This window comes from Merops nubicus, unplaced genomic scaffold (assembly GCF_000691845.1).
Source record: "Merops nubicus isolate BGI_N331 unplaced genomic scaffold, ASM69184v1 scaffold23645, whole genome shotgun sequence".
Classification (NCBI taxonomy): Eukaryota; Metazoa; Chordata; class Aves; order Coraciiformes; family Meropidae; genus Merops; species Merops nubicus.
This window is the reverse complement of record NW_008612028.1, coordinates 7,329-29,087: the sequence shown is the minus strand read 5'-3', so window position 1 is coordinate 29,087 and position 21,759 is coordinate 7,329. Positions and strand designations below refer to the sequence as shown.

The 21,759-nt window shown below is 38.2% G+C and overlaps 1 protein-coding gene across 1 annotated transcript in view; it reads left to right on the top strand.

Annotated features, from left to right (window-relative positions):
• XRCC4 (X-ray repair complementing defective repair in Chinese hamster cells 4) overlaps positions 1-19,571 on the top strand; it is a gene marked incomplete at its 3' end in the record, with an annotated part of 95,394 nt that extends 75,823 nt beyond the window's left edge. Inside the window, exon 6 of the mRNA XM_008941429.1 lies at positions 19,427-19,571. Coding sequence (XP_008939677.1) covers positions 19,427-19,571 — 145 coding nt within the window. The remainder of the gene's footprint in view (positions 1-19,426) is intronic.
• Between the last annotated feature and the right edge of the window lie 2,188 nt (positions 19,572-21,759).

Here is a 21,759-nt window from a genome sequence, read left to right as displayed (position 1 = left end):
TGCATCAAAACATTTTATATGCAATATTTAAATTCAGACAAAACTTTCAGAATTTTGATGCAAGTGGAAGCTTCATTGCTCTTTTTTCTTTCAGAGTTTAAGAGAGAAGGCACATTACGAAACCATATAGTCACTTACCTGAATTTGCCCCATGGCCCAGGAGACATGGCAGGAATATGTCTTGCAGGAAAAGGGAGAGGATTGGGACACATCTCTGAGAAGTGAGACACTGGCTTCTTGCAGTGTGGATCACTGCATGCTAAGGGGAATGTAAATGAAGCAGATAGCAAAACGTATGCCTTCCTATTTGAAACGGCATATGTAGCATCATATGGCAGAGCATCTAACTGCTGTGTTGCCTGCAGTAAGGAGTGTTCAAAGCAAAGAACCCCACAGGCAACTTTCAAAAGATCTCATGGAAATGCTGTTTCTCCAAAGCAGTTATGTTTTATGAACCACCGGATGTCCTTTGTTAATTGAGATACTTTGTCCTTGACTGCCAATGACTCCTGTTTTCTAAAAGTGAAAGTTTTGCAACATTTTTGTTGGGATTTCCAAAAGCACCATATTGATACAGGAAAGAAAAAAATCCATGTACAATATAAACAAGAGGCTTGGCAGCTTGCTATATAATTTTCTTGTCCAATTTTTTTTAAAAAGTCCTTCAAAATCTGCAAAACAGAGTTGTGTGTATATGTCCAATGCCCATGTTTTTTCACCTGGCTGCTTTACTTGCCGTATAATTACAACCCAGCATATAACAGTTCATTTTATGTTTAGCTGTAGTGCTAGACAAAGCTTAGTAACAAGGCCTTTCATTTGACAAAAATCGCCTGCCTCCCCATTTGCTGTAAAACTTCACTTATATTAATTGCTTCACATCAGCTTTCATCCATATCCACAGATGAATCCTCATCCACAGGTTATTCAAACACTGCTCCTTAGTAAAATCAGCGTTACGAGCATTCGGTTCATTACTTGTTCCTTGGCGAAGGTCTGTCACTTACTCATGGTTTGCTTTAACTGAGACCTATTGTAGGCTGTCTGAAGACTCAGTTCTCTTATTTCCTCACTTGACAACAGCAAAAATGAGTCACTATTCCCAGGGCTCACTTGTTTTAAACTGTGTAGCAAGGTGTGCTTAATAAACCTCCCTGCAAAACACTGCGGCTTGTTTGCGCGGCTGCTCGCTGATAAACGATCCTTTATGCAGGAGATTAAAAACATGTTGATGCTTGTTCTCCAGCTGAAGCTGCTTGTAAATTATATCTGATTAGATTTTGGTTCTGTTCAGCAAAAAGGTCAACTCAAAGATTGTCATCTACCTTGGTAAAAATAACAGGTGAGCTATCATGGGGATGCAGCACCCAAATTATGTTGACTTTAGGACTCTGGTTGAATTACTGGAGCCAGATGCTCAGGTAACTGGATGGTGATTTATTACTGACTTACATCCATTAAGTCTTGTGTGTGTTCAAGTAGCACGTAAGTACTAAGTGGTGGATTTTCTGGAATATTACTGAAGTGGTCAGTTGGCTTACTGCAAAACAATGCAGGTGCTTAGCTGTGGGGGTCAGGGGAAACGTGACACATTTCCCACAGGCAGAGGAAGAACAGCACTAAAGAGTATCCTCCATGTAAGAAAGAGGATTCAAGGAGAAAAATGTATGAATGGTCAGTTTTTGAGAAAGTGGCACAGGAACAGAAGTGACTTCACTGCTGATCTAATGGAATGCATTTAGCTGTTGATTAAATGGCAGGGGAAGGGTGATGGTAAGTTAGGCAAATGTCTGCTTAGCTTTTTTGGTAATTATGGCTGTTGAAATGCAGTCGCTTTGGACAAATATAGCTGCAGTTGCTTCTATGTTGGACTGTTTGACAGTTAAGACTTTGAGCCTGTGTGGAGAGCTGAACTGACAATGACAGAGCAGCTCCACTTCTGATATTGAATTATACACAAAATGAAAAACTTGAGAATTTCAGATAGGTACAAGTGAACCTTTAGATTAAATGAAGCTTTCATTCACTGCACTGTACTGTTGTTCATTTTCATAAGATCTAGCCTATTTTTATTTTACTGTGTTGTTTCATCTGTGCCCCCTTGTTTAAAACCATATCATTAACGAGCAAAATTTAGGAGTGTGCTCTGCTAAGTGTTTGTAAATTCAGAGAATATTAACGTATCACTAAACAAGCCCACAAGCTGTTGTCCAGATACACAGAGGATTAAATACACATCCTCTCCACGTGCACAGGAGGGATAAGCTCCTATTGTGCACTTAGCCTTTGCTGATGAAGAGTCTCATATGAGCGTGTTTTACGTTTTCATTAAAGTGAGGAACAGAGACCTTTTTTCTTTCTGCAATGTCTTGTTAAAATTTCCAGGAAAGAGTTCAGGCTTATAGCTTTTAGGGAAACGTAAAAAGTGCTTCTGGCCACCAAGGACTTGTTAAAGATTTTTGGCACTTGTGACATGAATACATTTGTCTTCGCTGTGATCAGAGGCAGGAGGTGGGTCGTAAATGATGGAAATGTCATTTTCAATTTCCCACCTGCCTGCATCTAAACTGATTTTCTTTGAGAAAGAAATTAAAGGTGTTGCATAGCTAACCGTTATGCTGAGCAGCTGACCTCAATTACTGCAGGCTGATGACATCCACTACATTAGACCAAGTGTAAAATCAGATCTTTATGATGAGTCCTATCATGTCAGCAGTCTCTTGCCTGTGAAACAGGGCAGGGATTAGAAGATTCTGAGTGGAGAATTTTTTAAAGGCTATGAGCGCTTTCAAGCTATCCTTAAGATATTTGGACTGTGTGACTGATGTCAGTCATTTTCACAAAGTGTCAGCAAGGTCAAAACCGTGATTGGTCTTTCATTCATATGCTTGTGTGAGTTAATTAAATTACTTTCTAGGCTATCAAACTGCTTACTGGTAGTTTTTTCTTTACTTGATTACAATACTTGGTTCAGGAAATGCCTAGTGAGGGGGGGAAAAAAAAAAAAAAACCAACAAAAAAACACCAAACCTTTCCAGGCATATGAACATCAAAAAGTTGTTTTGATGTCTGAGAACTTCCTGATCAACTTTGTGGCATAATTAAATTTTGATAATCTTGGAAGATAATAGGCAGAAAATCATGCATTTCTTTGGGAACAAGCATCACTCCCACTGCATCCAGATGGAGACTCTTGTCCACCTCATGCTGGATTTTTGAGGAGGTGGTCATTAATCTTTGCAGAGCTAGAGAGAGGAGCTGATTAATTGCTTCCCTGCTTAGATCCCCCAAGAGAGGATAAAAAGAATAGAAGAAATACAGTCATCCCATTGTAGGTAGTATATCATCCCTCAGTGTAGGCCTTGCTTGTGAGATTTGGCTGGTGTTTGAGGGATTGAGGTTACTTTTATGTGCAGAGAAAGGTCAACTCTGCAAATGTTCCTCTGTTCTTTGAAGTGTCATAGACGTTGAAGAGCTGTATTGAGCATCCAGATAAGCAGGCACTTTCAGGGGATGTTTATATTTTATGGTTAAAATGCATTGCTTTAAATAGTTTTCTAAAGTTACTGCCCTAGCAGAGTTGTGTCTCTGGCCTACTGAAGAGAATTTTCTTTGCATGGGCAATGCAAAGCTGACTTAAAATAATTCTTCTGGTAAATTCCCCTTGGGCAGGAGACTGTCAGCCAGCCTTTGTTCAGCTGGAAGGAAAGGAGTGGGAGCAGAGAGACCACACTGGCTGGGGGAGATGTGCCTTAGCAGGGCAAGGGAGAACCCACAGCTCTTCTCATCTGGCAGGACACAAGTTCATAAATTTGTGGTACTGATCAGGAATTTTGCAGTTCTTGTTCAAGCTTGAAGGAGGGTACTGTGCCTGTTTTGCTCTGTGCTGCTTCATCTCCCTGCAGTAAGGAGTAGTAGCAGTAAAGGACAGATTAAGCTCCATTTTAATTATTTAATTTTTTTTTATAAAATGGGATGCTAGGAAAAAGCAGCACTGCTTTTAGGTCTGTGCAAGCTATATTCCACTTTATCCCCCTCTTTTTTAGCATGGTTTGATAACTTACTGTAGTATGGGAGAAAAGTGAAACGACATCTGTTAACAGTAGCCCTTAGTCCAGTCAGTCTTGACCCTTATCTTGGTGACAGTGTATTAACCCTGACCTGTGCCATGTATCTGTATCCCGTGTCTGAGGTGGCAAACTAGAATGCAAAACAAGAACCAAACCTTCCTTCCAGCAGTCTGGTGTCTCAGTGTCGAGCTGCCTGCCTCTCCCATTACTCAGGCTGGGCCCGTGCTGCTGCTGTTGCCATTCAGAAATACACTGACATGTTAATTTGTGGCCACATCTCGTAATAAATCATCCCCTTGTTGCACGTGAATGCGAGGAACTTCAAAATCCCTGTCTGGGAGAAAGCAGCACTTTGAACCCCTGAGTTCACACGGTGATTTGTGGTAGGAAAGATTCTGAATGCAGTTTCTGGTAAAGATGGGGTGGCTTTATTTTCCTTAGGTATCCTTGGGTAACAAGATAACACAGTTCTTGTTATTAGTAAAAGCAGTTGTTAGTGAGAGGAACAGGTGTTTCTGTAGTAAAGACTGCTGAGGCTGAATCCTGAAGTTACATAGCATTTCCCTTTTTATGCCACCAGACAAGAGGCTCTGAAACGGCTGCTTTGGTACACGACCCTGTGGGCTAACAGCAATCCAGGACCAGCTCGTTGCCTGAGCTGGGAGCCCACTGTAGCACCCAGGAACCTCCTCTTCAAACCTGTCTGCCCACGCAGCTCTGACTTTTCCAAGTTTAGTGAAGATTTGTTGGATCAAACAGACAGCATATAGCATATTAACAAGTTAAAGCTGGATGTTTTACAAAAAATAGTCATGGTGATGCTTTTTTTCTTGACAATTCAGAACTTGTGGGCAAGGAAGAGAGGAATTGACTGTAAGCTCTTTTGTATAATTAAAAAAAAATACAAAATTACTATGTGCATCTTTTATTAGAGGAAAAAATGATCAAGAAAGATTGCAGGTGTTTCTCAGGTAATGTTATTACTCAGCTGCCTTCTCAAGAAATGCAATTTTAAATGACTGTGTTCATACACAGCATGCAATTAGTCTTTTGCTTTGTTTTGTTTATTTCAACAGTAAGCTATCTCAGAATAATACTCTGAATTCTCAATTGGTGTAATTCATTATGGATCCATTAACTTCCAGAGAGGCTACTCTGGTTTGTTCTGGCTCTGTTTCTGGCCAAAGTGTTCAGTTCTGAATATGTAATAAAAGTGTTAGTCATCTTAACAGACGTTATTCACATTAGTATTTTGTGCCCAGTCCTGGATGTTTTAATGTGGATTTTGTTGATCAACAAAGAGGGTGTTGTGCACAACAGGGTATACATGGGCAAAGATTAGATATATCTTTCTCTGCTTTTGAACTTGATGCTGATATTTTTACTCTTCTGCTTAGCATTCTCCTCCATGAGTAGTCTAATCAGAGCTGGTCATCCTGGGAGGCGTGCTGCCAAAATAACAGTCCGTGCCAGCAGCCATGGGACTGAGGGCAGTACTGTGAAGGCTTCCCTGCTTAAAATTGAGCAGACAAAGGAAGAAATCATTTTTTAAAATGTCTGATTTGGAACTCTGTGTGATTCTAAGTGGTGTGGTTTTTTTTTTTTTTTTTCCCAAGTCAGCTATACCTGTATAATAATCATTAATCCATTCCAATAAAGGAAAATTACAGGTTCTCAAACATCTTTTTAGACAAGTATTATGATGGTTAGAAACCATATTAGTTAAAGGCAAAAATTCTAACATTAAATAATATCAACATTATTATTTCTAAGTAACAAGCTGTCAAATATAGTACTATTTAGGATAGCTGGAGTACTTGTTAGATGTAGCCTGTAACGTGAGAAAATATGATACCAAGATTCTATGTAGTACATCCCTTTTTTTCTTGGAAAGAGTCAAAAATCAAGGGACAAAGTATTTTCCGCTTATAGAACCTTTTCAGGGCTTTCTGTCAGTTCACACATCAGCCACTTAGCCCAGTGACCTTGTTATGATTTTACTGTTGGTGAACTTAATTCTGTAAGTCTATGTAGCCTGAAACCGAAACTCTCTTCCTCTGAGTTCTTTGGAAAACGTCATGAAATCATGCATGCTTTCTAACATCTTCAGCAAATCTTGCTGGAAATAGCCCATTAACATTCTTTCTTTGAAGACATCATGTTTTTATAGTATTTCATCACTAGAATTTAGTATGCGGTTTATATCACAGTGCTCATCCCTTCATATTCTCCCTGCAGCAAGATGCCAGAGAAAGAACTCTTTTCATTCTAAATTAGTTTGCTAAATTGTCTGCTAGTTCTAGCGTAGTGATTTTTCTTTTTTCTTAATTTCAAGCCGTGTCCATGTAATTTATTCCTGTTTCTTTAAAAGTGTGGGAGCAGTTTTTGGAATCATTTGTTAAGCAAAAGTTTTTAATCTGTCATTGCCGTTTGCTGCATTCATTTTTCGGATGCCTTTGTCGTTCTCTGGTAAGATCAGCGTTGCCATACTGCCTTTTCCATGCCACTCTTATTTCACAGATGATCAAAGCCACTTTTTCTTGCAGATAGAATAGAATAGATAACTAATTAATCTCCATGCTTTTCTTTACACTTACATTGAACGATATGCACATATATTTGGGGTTTTTTTCCCCCTCTGTAAAGGAGGGTTTTTTTTTTTTGACCTCATCCTTCACTGATCTTCTGGAATGCTATTCAGATAAATTTAGTGTTTGTAGCTTAAGTCTGAGCCCTGTTGTGGTGAGGAAAGGAGCGTGTCTTTACACTCTATGTATTTAAACTCCGTTTTCTCTAAGCCCTCTTTAGTTATAGGGAGACTGTATTAGTTTTTATGATTAAACCAATTTACCATTACAGTCACTGCTGTTTTGGCGGAGTGTCAGGAAGTGCTTAAATCTCCACAAGGCCATAATAATTTAAATGATTTTTTGGTGGTAAGAGTGCATGAGAACTTCCAAGTGTAATGAGATTACAGAATACCTTAAATATAGAAAAGTATTTTCTTCTTCCATCTAGATATTTTGAGCTTTCATAAAATATTAAGCAACCATAAATTATCCCTATATATAGATACCCCTTCTTCTTTATTTTAGAATCACTGCTTGTTGATGGAGGGGTAGAGGAATTGCATGAAGCTTTGCCAATCCAAGCTATGTTCTACCCTTAAGTAATTTCTCAGGCTGCTGCAGACTGCAGAAGGCTAATCTGAAAAAAGGCATAGTAGTAAGATTCTTTATCAGAAGAAAATAGTACATTTCTTAGGCTTTGACACATCTTGTTTTGTGTTATCAAGTGGATTTGGTGCTTTAGGTAATCAAAACCTGTCTTTCCCATTTTAATAAAGAATTGTGTGGTGCCTGTTGGCCCTGGTGACTCGTATGGACGTTGGCTGGGGAAGGATACATGGAACATTAGCCCAGCTCAGGGCGTGATCCTGTTTTTTCTTGCTGAGAAGTCGAGCTTTTGCCATATGGAAAGACTATCCCAGAGTTAGTGGATCCCAGGGGAACACAGCCAGTTCTGTATAACGAGTCTGGCTGTGACTCTTACCATCACACCACACAATTACTTCATCTTGCATCCTGGCTGTGCATCTCTATTGTCTGATTTACTCAGGGCCAGGCTATTTGCTGTAGGTTTTTGCCATTCATTTTCACCATTACCCTTTAAAATTTCACTGAATATCTTGCAGGTTGTTAATACATTTCACAGAATCATAGAATTGTTTTGATTGGAAGAGACCTTTCAGATCATCAGGTCCAACTGTTAGCCCAGCCCTACCTGGTCACCACTAAACCATGTCCCTCACTGCCACATCTACATGTCTTTTAAATCCCTCCAGGGATGGCGACTCCACCACTGCCCTGGGCAGCCTGGGCCAGTGCCTCACAAACCTTTCAGTAAAGAAATTTTTTTCCAAATATCCAAGTTAAACCTTCCCTGGTACAGTTTGAGGCCATTTGTTCTTGTCCTGTCACTTGTTACCTGGGAGAAGAGACCAACCCTGACCATAGATAGTTTCATGATGTAGGTTAAAACATCTGAAGTTGAACACCTTTGTATTGGACACCTTCAGCTGTGGTCTGTTAGCAGTGTCCTCTGCACATGTGTACAGCCCAGCTAGATCAGGAGAGCCCTGCAGATGTCCAGGGCCCTGATGAGGAAAGACAGCCCAGATCAAAATGTCAGCATGGGGCTTGAGTCCGATCATGAGTTTTATGATCTATTCACAGTGAATAATTAATGATGAATAAAAGTTAAAATTGTGCTATGTGTGTGCCTTACCGACTGCATTGGAAGTGTTTAAAAGCCTGTAAATAGAAGATGTAAAAAAGAGTAAACCAGTCTGCTGTTTCTGTTTGAGACCTGCTGGCTGATAATTTTTTGTTCATCCTATGTTAATGTCTTGTACACGATCAAATTTCATGTTCATTGCTCAGTAAATGTTATAATAAATATTAATGTATTGCTGCTCTCAAAGTAGTTATTGAGAACTTCAAATTTCTTTAAATGTATTCTCAGGACCTCTTAAGAGTAACCAAAATTACCTGTAGCATTTTCCCCAGCAAAATTATCCTGTAATGTGGATTGAAATTGTGCCAGTGCATCTGCCATAAAAACATTACTGTCATGTCTGACGGAGACACATGCACCTTCTCTGTTCATCATTTCTGAATCCATTACAAAGACCTTAATGGCAGCTGTATATAAAGACATGCCATAATGACATCTTAAATGCTGTCTTTAAACTCAGCATGAAAAGCCTTTTAGAAACACTGTTTGAATAAAAGGAGGTAGCTACAGCAATTTGTGAATAATATTCATGGTATGTCTTTTATTTAGTGTGGAGGTTTTATATTCATTTCAATAGAAATAAATGGGTCCAGAAAGCTAACGGTTTAAATAGAACCTTGTTCCTAGTGAATGACATTTGAAACCTCTGGTCAGCTTGTTTGTTTCACAGGAAACATAAGAAAATGCATGCCACGGTTTGGAAGTGTATCAGCTGGTTATACAAAATCTAAAAATGTACAGCAGAAGTGTAAGATCTGAAGCATATTAAATTTGAAAAAAGGCATATCCATTCAAAATCACAGTATAAATCTTCTCACAAATGCCTTCTGTAGCAAGGTTATTTGGAAAGGGTACGAACTTCTCGTGAAACAATCTTTCAGAAGGGAGGAGTTCAAACTTTAGTTATGTCAGGGACCTCATAGGGCTCTCTGGGCAATGACCTCCTCCGGTCACCAAAATACACTCAGAGTCTCAACTTTTGTTAAAGGTAGAAAGAGGAAAGGAGAATTAATGCAAAAGGAGACAGTACTAAGTCTTACATGCTTTACCCCAAATTCTTGTTAATCATCACTGAAGCCCAGAGAATGCTGGAGGAAAATGGGCTTTCCTGGACGTGTTTCCTAGAGTCACATCTGACTTCCCAGTTTTTCACTTCAGTATTCAAGACATTGAATACTTTTGGCAGTGGTTTACTCTTCAAAAGGTTTACTTTTAAAACTCAAAATCTACACAGTTTTGACCCATTAGTGTCTAAATTTATTTTCTTGATTACACAGCTTATAATATTGACATGACCTTTGATCCTGTCAGTAGTACATGTTTGATTGTATTAATTAGGCTTTATTCCTTCACTTTTTTTCTGTCAACATTGATTGGAAGATTATAATAACACTTTATAATCTTTCAGATGCTGAAGAATCATCTTGGCCATCAGAGACAGATGGGCCATAGAGATGATCATAAGCTTGTTTGTGGCTGAGCCTGGCTTGACAAAACTGGCCCTTTCCTCATGCCTACCCACTCCAAGACTCATTGTTCCCTCCAGAAAGGATTTGCCTCCCTGCCCTCTCCATCCTCCAGAGTCCCTGCGCACATGCACGTAATTGGTGTCTACAGCAACAATAATACCTCTTAGCTGCTCTTTTTACAGTTGCCTCTATCCTTTGGACCTGGCTTGTGTGATCCTCTTCGTTCCTCACTGTCAAGGTATTTTATAAAGTTGAGTAAACATTACTCTTGGTTTGCACACAGGGAACCAAAGCACAGATGCTCACCAAGGTTAGTGATAGGATCAGGAACAGATCCATGTGTGTCCCCCAATGGACAGGACCCTGTGTGTTGAATAACTTTTATCTAGTAGAAGATTATTTGTAGTATGGACTGCCAGAAGATTGTGGGGTTGCCAAAAAAATTATTAAACTTCTGCTTATAGATTCTAGAAGATTTTGTCCATGCTTGGGTACCCAAATCTGAGTCAAATATTGGCAGGTAGCCTACATTCCCTAGGAGCATGAAAAAATTAAATAATTTCACACTTACTACAGAGCAGCCACTGGTAATGGTGACTTCCAGTTACCACAGCTGTAAATAGAACTAAAATTTGGGAACTAGAGGTAAAAACCATGTTAGTAACCATCTGAGTAAGCAGCCACCCTTGACTGCTTCCAATGCTATTATTGGTGGTGTAGATCCATTGTATAAACTGTAGGAGATGCTCCATTTCCCTTTTACTCATTTAATGCTTTCTCAGCTTTTCCTTTGATGACTAAATTTTGAATGATTAGACGCTATCCAATCATTAATTATATATGTTCACATGTAAGCACAGCTTTAATGTAGCTCGTTTGTGTTCCAAGGTTAAAATTATATGTCTTTGTGAAGGGACATAATGCCTATGTCACTAGCTTCCAAAGTAAATTATTTTAAATCTTGAAATCTGCCTTTTTGTCTCTCAAAGAAAACAGACAGGACTACATATTTATGTTGCTTTAGAAATAATATAAATAGCAAAATAGCTTCTGCTCTGAAATTAGTACTGGTTTAAACATTACTGTGCTTCCTTATTAATAGATAGCGAAATATGGGCAGGCACAGTTGCTGTTTAAAGAGATTTTTATTTTAGATTTTTCCACCTGAAACCTTTGCTCAATGTAAAGTATTAATATGTATATTCCCCCCCCCAAAAAAAAAAAATGTAATTGAAAAAAATCTTAAGGCAGCTTAGAAGATGCAACACAATAAAGTTATTGGTAGAGGTTAGTAATTTATCCCCCGTAAAATGTCATCATTATGAAAACATACATTTTCCAGAGTTATTGCAGCTTGTGGCTTCCCTTGAGTTGTATCGATTTCCTCAAAAAAGGTTTAATGGGGAAAGAAATCATTCTGGTGGCATGAGAGTCTAAATCCAGCTATTTCAAAGCACTGTGGTGCAACTTCAGGGCACTCGGTATGTTATGGCTCGAGTGCAGCTCACACTTGTTTTGTTTCTTAAGACTGCCTTCAGTATACAGAGGCAGATCTCTGGCCTCCTGATCCCTGCAGGGTTCTTAGTGAATAAAATATGTGTGTCAAGATGGTGACCTTCTAAGCCAGCTAGACTTTATGTGCCTTTCCAGGAGACAGATCAGGTAAACTAAAGATTATTCAAGCACAAGGGCAACCCAGCACTTTATCCAAAGAGAGAAGAAATGTTTAAAAATTCAGAAGGCTCTGTTGTCTGCAGGTCTTTTCACTCCCTGTTTTATATTTCACTGTCCAAGAGGCACTGAATTTGAGTGAAAACGTGAGCACAGGAACAGCTATAGTACTTACAAATGCCTGCCCAAGGGGTTTGAGAGCCACAGTCAGCATTAATTCAGGTGCCCTGTTTCAAAGGGCTCACAAATAGCTATGCTACTTTATCGTCACTTTCTAAATAGTGCTAAGGGTGAACATTTTACGCAAAGGTTAGCAAAATAATCTCTGACTGATTTGAAACTGGCAATAAAATAACCATTCTTTGAAGTATTCTTTAGGGCTGGCTTTCACACATCAGCTTTCCTTGGTTTCATGTTTTTAATTCTTCATCTGTCTGTTTTGTTGTTCTGTTTACTTGATTTGCATGCCATTTCAATGTCTCCTGGGGATGCTGTTCGGAAGCTTCCTACCTCCACCCTGGGTGGTACAGATGATCCAAACAGGGGTATCAAGGGAGTCAAGAGAATGACTCCTTCAAGCAGTCACACCCGGGACAGTGAGCTCATCTAAACCTTTTCAGACGACAGCTCTTTAAATCCTCATGCCTCAATTTGGGTGTGCTGGCATGTTAGAGGACAGCACATCCAGCCATGGTACACAAAAGTTAGCCTCACTGGGCGATATTAATACAGCGTTTCAAAAAAGTTGAGGGTCAGGGATGGAAAAGGCTTACTAAAACTGCACGAAGTAAATCTGGACTTTCAGGGGATCACTGGAGAGCTGGAGCGTGCTGTTGCTGAGCAGCCTAACCTGTCACCAAACAGCCTTTGGCTGGTCAGAAGCCATCACAGCATCTGAGTTGCCAACGTTGCCGTTGCTTCTGAAAAGCACCCATAAAAAATATAGCAGGGAAAGCAACTTTAATGGTTAGTAGGTTTCAGATACCAAAGCTGCAATCTTTTAGCTTTCACTGCTTGATAATGAAGCCTCTGTGTGACCCATGTCAGATTTAAGTACATTCTAAAGCTTTCTGTTTGCATTATAAGACATATACTAATTTTTAGGGACTGGAAACATTACTAATATATAGTACAGAGCTGTATAATGTGAGGATTTTCAAGATTGCTGGGTTACTGATAAATCATAACCTTTGACAGTGTTTATAACCAGTGACTTTCTTCTCATTATGGCATTACAAAGCATTACTAATATTTTTAGTAATATGCACTATGGATTATTGAGAATTAATATCTGATGACGTACATATGGTTCATTAAAATATCCCATATAACAGTATTTTTATAAGAAGGATTTCCATTAGGGGTCACAGTTTTAATTATTAAAATTAGTGAGCTCCTTCAGAGTCTCTGCAGATATTTGTAAAAGCACTTTCCTTTTTGTCCCCTCTGATATTTTGATATATGAAAGGAGTCTTTTTCATACTTCCAGATCAAACTTACTATTTCCTTGTCAAATTTACCCAGAGGTTTTTTTTTTTTTTTTTGCTGTGTGGTTTCCAGGCAATATGAACTGGTAACAAAGGAGCCCGTGATTTGCCTCCATTAAATAAGTATTGAGAAGGAAACCATATGTCAGTCACATTTTTATTATAACTTGATAAGTTTCCTTGCAGGCCTGAAACAAGCCATTTTAATTAAAGAAAAGAATTATATTTTAAAAGCTTCTGAAAAAGGGTGACGTCAGGAAAAGAGTAGGCTTTGCAAATAGAAAAGTCCACGTGTTAAGACTTGGGGTGCTTTGTAGGTGGTGATATGGTCTCACAGGGTGAAATGTAAACTTCCTTACTGGATGGGATACAGTGTATAAATTCTGTATAGTTGGATCTAAACTTTTTGCTGGAGTTGTTTTAAAAAGTGTCTTCATAAACACTTCCCATGGAGATATTCTTTAGAAAAATAAATGTTAATAACAACTGACAGAGAATTTATAGAAATGCAGTCTCAACTACCTGTAGGCCCCCTGGGATTTCTGTACAGTAAACCCAAATTTATACAAAGAGTGAAATATAAAGTAGAGCAGAATGACAGGAATAGAGAGTAGTTCTTACTGTTTTCCTAAAATTAAAATAGTGACATATTCTTGTTACTTTCACTGAAGCCTGTGCATGAACTGTAAATACCAATGTTTAATTTTGGATCTCTAAGTGATCTAGATGGATCTGTTCCTTATGAAAAATGCCTGACTATGGCCACAATGTGTATATACAGGATAACTTTAGGGTAGGTAGAAGTGGTGTTTCCTAAATTACTTGTCAGGAATGACTTAATCCTGCTTTGCAGGAATTGCCTACATCAGTGAGACACATTCATTTCCATACCAATTCATTTAGAAGACTCTCTGCTGAGATTGTCAAAGAGATGCTAATTATCATCAGCTATGGTGATCCCTTAGGAATTAGGCTGAGACTGAGAAACCTCATAATTACTGAAGTTACACTATAATCAAGGATTAAAGTGATGAGTTCTGCTGCCTCTTCTTTTTTTTCCTTCCATGGTTTGGGGACCAGCTGTCACAGGCACTCCCGGAGCTCTTTAGATGATGGTTCTATGACCACTTTGTCCTCCTCCAGTCCAGTGTATCTGCCACCAATGCTCTGCGAGCACAAAAGGAGGACAGGCAGTAATTGTATGTGCAACTTGTTGTTTCCCAAAGAAACCATCCTAGAGAAAATGGCAAGATCCTTGCCCAAGGGACTGATTTTAAGTTAAATCATCTGCTTCATTAGAGACAGCAGAATTAAAAGTTCAGTTTAGTAACTGGAACAACACATGCTGCCTGGAGTTAAGCAGAATTCAACCAAGAAATTCTGTTCTGTCGACAGGGGGATTTTGAGAGGAATTTAAGGGACCTATTATTAATATCTGAAAATCTGAACAAATTTTCATAAGTCCTTACTACTCTAATCAAAAAGGAATCATATAGATTTTCATTCACAACAGAAATTAAAATTGACAGACTTCTGTACTGCTGTTGATAAAGTCTTCAGGAGAGGACATCATCTTAAATAAAGGGTAGTCCTTTTGTTGAGGATGAATGCCTGTGTCCTTTATAAATCTTTCATATTCCATTCCAAGTCAAAAATAAATAAAACTTTATGTATACATATAGATAACTGCAAATTCTTTATTGTGAGCAAAGAATGTTTACAATGCTAAATACATTTTATTTGGTGGTACATGCCAGAAAGGTGAATGTTCCTTTAATCTGTTTAACAGATTGGTTTTAAAATTATCATTTTATGCCCTGATAATTCAGTGACAAAAATCTGATAGCATTACGGTGTTGAAATATATTTCCCTTTGCAGTGTTTCCTTTTCTGGAGTGACTGGTTAACCTGGAATCAATCCTGTGCATTATGAGCAGTGGGACTAATCCCGTGGGGTCTGTGGCTGAAGGGCTATATTTGAAAGTGACACATCCCATTCTACTGTAACTTGTCATGCTGAGGAATACAAACATCGAGAGAGAGAAAGAAAAACCCACAAACACTTTATCAATAGAAACAAATGATCAGTATTTAAGATAAAAAATATGCAGTCTACACTTGAGGCTGGTTATCAGTAGGATAGAAATATAAGCAAATGGGAACTCTGATGTAGTCTTTCAACTATACATTGCATGGTCCAGGTTCTGCTTTGACCAATATTGCATTAAAAGTCAGACACTGAGAGAATGTTTTCAGTCCATGTGAAGTTAGGTCATTGTAGACAAATACATTGCTCAAATTTGGAATGCCTCTACTAATTTGTTTTTGCTTGCTTTGCTTCCTGTATGTTTTTTTAGGCCAAACCTAAGCTTTTAGTACTGGTTTTAGTCCTTTATGGAGACTAAAGCTGATACTGAGAGGAGCTAGATTCTCTTTCTTCAGTGACTGCAGCACTGTTGCTAACAATCAGACAAGTTAAAGCTGTAGAATTTTCATTCCAGGTGATGATACAGAGAATGCAGGTAGGTAGACAGGTAGGTAGGGGGATTTTTTGGACTGAAAAGTGGAAGTGATAGATTGGAAGGTATTTATTTTTACACAATTGACTTCTGTATATCAAAATAATGTAAAAGTCTATTTTAAGTTATAACTGGACTGCCTATCTTAAACCCAGCTACAGAAAATGATTCTTAAATGCCTGTAGTTTTCAGAGATCATAATCCTCTGTTAGTGCACCGAACAGTGCTAAGGTCCAGACTTGGTGCTGGCAGCTGGGTGAAGTTCTCTGCTCCCTTTCATAGCTCATTCCCTGCACTGGTTTTGCTCTATTCCAGCTCAACCAGGCAGTTCCCCAGGCAGAGCCTGGCTGGCTAGAGACTGCTCCCAGGAGAGAGCCTGGAAGAGGCAGTGCTGTTCTGCAAGGTGTTGTGTACCACAAGTCTTGAGAATGGGTCCTGCCATTTTTTTATATAAACGGCATCTTCTGTTTCCAGGGCCCCAATATCATGAGACTGTATTGATTTAATTTCATCCTGGCTTTTCCAAGTTAGTGAAAGGTATTTTTAATTTTCAATTTAAATTATTTCCTAGAGTATCCTTTCGTATTTGAAAACTCTCTCTACCCACCAAGTAACATCACTCTTCAAAGCAAACAAGAAAATACATCAAGAGTTTTTAATTAAAGACTGATTTTCTTAGCACAAATATTCTGTTACTACTTGAACTATGATTCCTTTGTTCTTACCAATCTTTTGTCTTGCAGTTATTCACCTGCAGAATTATGCTGTATATTAGGAACATTTCCTTTTCTTCATCAACATTTGTTGGTTTAGGTGCTTTAATTAACTGGCTTTCCTCAAACAATACTATTGGCTGTATTTAAATTGGTACTATTCTTCTCAAAGGTAGAACAATCATTCTTATTTTATTACATTGTATGAAAATAAAAAATACAACTTCATGAGACATCATGGAACTTTTCTTCCTTAAAATGGTGATGAAATTTAGACAGAAATCATTTTCAGAATGAAAAACTCGGTTGATGTTAGAAACCATCTCTCGTTTTTCCAAATGATTTTGTGTCAAGCAGTGAATAATATTTTGCTGAAGCTTTCTTTGGCATTCAGTCAAGTGCTATAAATGAATTCATTAATGGGAACTATTTGAGAGCAGCAGTAGTGGGTGTGTGTTTAAAGTCTTACAGTGATGCATGATAGTTTGAGCTTCAAGTGTATGCTCTGTTCTCATTAGCAGTTCTAACCTAAGAGGTAGTTTGGCTTAAAGGAAACAAACAAAACAAAAATTAAAGCCTATGGTGAACAACCATGGTCTGTGAGCCAGCCTGCTCCTGTTTGTAAGAGTACATTCTGGACCATCTGGATGAGAAACCTTCTTGGTTATTAAAAGAAACATTCTCACAACAGGAATTCTCAACGTCATTGCAGAGGTTTACTTGAATCGTTTGGGTCAATATTTTTATTCTGCTTGGTTTTCATAGGTGATAAAAGCAAAATTCATATTCATGGGAAAGATTAGATGGAGATGTTTAGCAGAAAATGGAAACCCTTTCACAGCCTGACATTATCCCAAATGCTGTGTGCTGCAAACGTGAACATTTCTCTGTTGTTCTTCCCAGCTGAGCACCGATGGGCCTGCTGTAGAAGACAAACAGGAATTGTGTCTGAGCACTGAACTGTGCTGAGCGTGAGGGCCATGAGCATCATTGTATATTCCACAAGTAAAAGGGAGGGAAACATTATTCATTTAACGTCAGCATTATGTACATTTTGTGTATGTTGTTGACCTGTGGGTCTATATTTTGGCAAAAGCAGGAACTGTGGGCAGAGAACAGTAACAAGGAAGGATGAGAGCTGTGACAGTGGAATTATTCAAGTTTGGTTCTTGGCAGTAAACTATTTTATGTGTATTAGTTTAGAAGCAAATGACTTTAGGAAGTTATGTTGAAATAAAATACTATTAGTTTAATGTTAGATATACTCCCATGAACATGCTACCAGTAAATAGTAGCTAATGATCATGAAAGTGTTTTCAACATTTGGCACTGGAAAAGTATGCATAACAAGTTAAAGTTTAGTGTGGAGAACTGGGATATAATTTAACAGTTTTCATCATTTTTTCATAGGCAGTCTATCTTGTTTGTACTGGACTTTGCAATTTGTTAATTAGCTTGTGGGTGGGAAATATGTCAGCTAACACCTGTTGCCACCCCACAGAGGTCTGTAAGTCTGTGATGTAGTATAGTGCTGATAAAACCTAAGAGGTTCTGATATTTAAGCATGTGCTTTTTTATAAGCAGTGGTTGCACTGGTTCTAGGAAGCCTCTATTTAAATGTTTAATTTAACAATGTTCTTGGTCAGAAGCACATTTATTTTAGAAATACTGACAATGTTACTTCTGGGTTGCTTGTTTTCTTCCTGTGCTATTTTCAGTAGACATTCATAACAACTGTGAAAAGAATGAAGGAATAGGACCAGTTTTTTACTTGCTGTGAAAACCTTTGATATTGAATCTCAAATTATGGTGTCTTTCATCCAGGTGAAGATTAAACCTTCCTAAGACACACAAAAAGTAATAATCAGGGAACTTAGCATAATAGCATCAGCCCCAGTCACCACATTATTATTTAATATATTTCTGTTGAAATGTGTACTGTTCTGGATTTCATTATCTTGAAAATTCAAAGTAATTAAAGCTTTATTTTTAAAGCAGTCATACCAAACAAAAGCATGCTACAGGATGTTGATAACTGGAATAAAAATGTCCACACGTTGTCTCAGTGAATGAATAGCAAGGGAAGGGAAGGTTTTAGCCTAGGGAATGATCTGGATTGTGCTTCAAGTAGATAGCTGTCAAAGCAGAGAGGGGATTGGTTTTTAAGTGTGGATAATGGATCTTTTATGAATTTAAATGGTAAAATTATAAAAGTGAATCAGGTGTGAAATCATAGTTTATGCAGTAATGATAGAAATTAAAACCATAGGTAAGTGAGCCTGGACAGAGCCTTCTTTACTTACCTTCAGCAGAGGAGTCAGTGGAAACCTAGACAGGTTATCCCTTCTGGGTTGCGAGGTGTTAGGAGTTCTCCCTGTTTTTCTTTGAGACTACAGCTACTCTTTGTCAGTCTGGAAGGTTTAGTCAGTGAGGACTACCTGTTCCGTGGGTAGAGCAGTAAACTGGTATTACCAGTTTTTGTGCATCGATCTGCTTCAGATGGATGACTTCTTGCCTTACTGAAAAGATATCAGACTGTCCATCAGTCTTTCTGGGATTTTCTTTGTCTTCAGGGATTCTCCAGCAGAGCCTGTGAGGATAATTTATTGCCTGGAGGTCCATTGTAGGAGAACAACTAGTACATTACAAAATACAGTGCTGGATCACAGCAATAAGCTTCTCTCAAGGGTATATTTAATGCATATTGAAAATTATGTAATTCTTTTTTGTTCTGGGCGTATATTGCTGTCCATACTGCAGACCAAGAGTCTGACCAAAGCCATGCAGTAAGCAGAATACTCAAGCTCCTTTCCCTGTCCCACGTGCACATCTTCCTCCATTAATCCATAGGTGACACAGAATAACTTCAGGTAGGTGAAACTGGGCTGTGTAGGCTACCTCTCTAGTTACTATAGCATCTACAAGGAGGAAAGAGAAGACCATCATTGTATTTCTTCTTTATCACTGTCCATCTTTATCTCCTTTGAATACAAAGAGATGTCAAGGCAAGCTGATCTTTCTAGTTTAAATTTGGTCTTTATGAGCTTCCCTTTATGTTATCAGTTTATTTTGACATGACCTGCTGTCAAATCTGAGCCCATCTTAGCAGTACAGAGATTTTAATAAAAATAAACATCATTTTAAGAATTGTCTGGTAACACTTCAAGTTCTTTTCAGCTTTGGTCTTTTTGCTTTTGGCAGCACCAGAACGAAGGGAGTCCTTTCTGGGTAGCCCGGATGCTATTGATACTGCTCCAAGAAGAAAGCGAAGACAAAGGACAGCAAACCCTGCTGGAACAGGAGCTAAGATGGCTACTTACAAAACAGAACTGCCAGCCAAAGAAAAGTAAGCAGTTTTCAAATGTATTGAAATGTTTTTGTACCTACAGATGTCAGAGGGTTTGTGGTTTTGTTTTTTTTTTTTTTGTGTGTGTGTTTTCTTGTACAGTTTCATATTTCAAACCAAGTACTCTTGTGTTGCATTCTGTATAGCCATTTACAGTCATTTTACTCAATTTTGAATAGATGTAAATGATTACATTGTCAAGCCAAATGATACTGACTTTAATACACCTCTAAAGTGACACTTGTAAAATTGTTTATTTAATTGACTTGGATAACTAGTAAGCAAATAGATTGAAGCCTACTAAGGCTATGTTCTGTAGGGCTACTGCATAGCCCACTCTTAAATATAAGACGGTCAGAATTTATAACACTTAGTAGAAGCCTTTTTCATTTTAATTAACTCTTGACTTTTGAAAATATTTTCACATGATATGGGTGGTGGTTACTTATGCATGGAATTACACTGGAGCTGCAATATGACTGGTAGTATTTTCTTCAAAATATCTTTTTTTTTAAATCTGTGTTAAGTTAGATTTGAAAAGACTGATTTTCCCTTTTTTTCTCTAGTTCATAGTAAACTGTTTAAACAGACACAACTGGATTACAAAGGCATTTCCCATGATTAGTGAAGATTTCTCTTTAAACCACCTAGAGAATTCTCTTATTTTGACATAGAAAGTTGTGCCTTGATGCCAGCTAGGAATGTTTAAACTTACAATCCAGATTTATTAGTAAAAAAAAAAAAACCCACAATGTTTTTAGAACAGTCTAGAAACATGGCAAATTCTGCTTTTCAGTTATTTTAGTCTAGTATATTACAATGAAAAATGCCCTTTTCCCATCGTAGATAGTCAGTTTTATTTTCAGAATCAGCCATGTTTCCCTGAAATACAATATCACTCTTTTTGATATTGATTGTGGAAGGAAAACCTATGGAGGCAAATGATGGCACAGGAGAATATAGAGGCCTTGGGCTGAGCAAACCTGTGTATGAATATCTGAGTCCTGTTTGTAGGGATTTTAGGGAAAGGACTAAGAGGATTTCTTCTAATACATATCGTTGTTGTGGTGTTTGAATTCCTTTAAGTAAGGCAAATTTCAGAAAAAACAGAGCAACGTTATGTTTTTCATACTCTGCAAAGCATTCTAATGTGCTTACAGAATCGTCAGAGCTCAATCTGAAGAATGGCTGTTCTTCCTGACTGTAACAGAATTAGTCATATTTTAAGGTTTACCGTGTGGAACTTCCATTCTCTCAGTATCTATCCCCCTTTTTAGTGTTTGGATGAAGCATGTATGAATTGAATGCTAAACGACAGCTCTGTGCTACAGGTCACAACGTTGTTTGGTGTGTGACGTGCCTTCCAGAACTGTGAGGGTATATCTGACAATAAAAGATACATGTTTCTGTGTTATCCCATGGTGACTTCAGAAATCAAATGTGATATTGCTCGATATTGGAATATATTCTTTAATCATTTCCTTAGTTAAAAATAGAGTGCTACATAAGATTTGTATCTCCCCATTGACCTGGAACATTACAAAAGCCAACATAATAATCTCCATTTCGCTGATTATTTTTCTCAGTGTCCCTGCTTAGTTCCTGGATTTTGAACTTCATCATAAGTCTTTTGTGAGGTGCTAATCAACCTTTCAGTAAGTTTAGTTGGCTAACAATTTTCACATCTCTTCAGCCTTGCAAAAGTAGGGAGATGTAGAATTAGTATCAAACTCCAGTTCACAAATACCGATGTTTCTTTTTGTGAAGCCTCTTCAGTAATTTGTACTGACAGAAGGCTAGATCCTGCATGGTGCAAAAGGCTTTATCTTAACCTGATGGTACACTGGGGTCCTTCCCAAAATGTTTTCCAGTGTTGTGTCACATAGTAAAAAAATCACTAACCCAAACAAACCACCCCAGCCTGCTGGGGCGGCAGGGAGGAAGTAAACCTCTAAATTCCATCGCCTTTGGAAATGCTCCATCACAAATATGGAAGACGTGGAGCCCTTGAAAGCATGTCATGCTTTTCTGTTTGGCAGGAGGATCAAATGACAGATTGTGATCACGTTTGCAAATGCACGAATGAATCCTTATTTCTGAGCTCTCCTGCACAGACCTGCAGAAAAATTTTATTCTTTACTCATGTTGTAAAAACTTTAAGGTGCTATCATATAAAACCATATCCCCA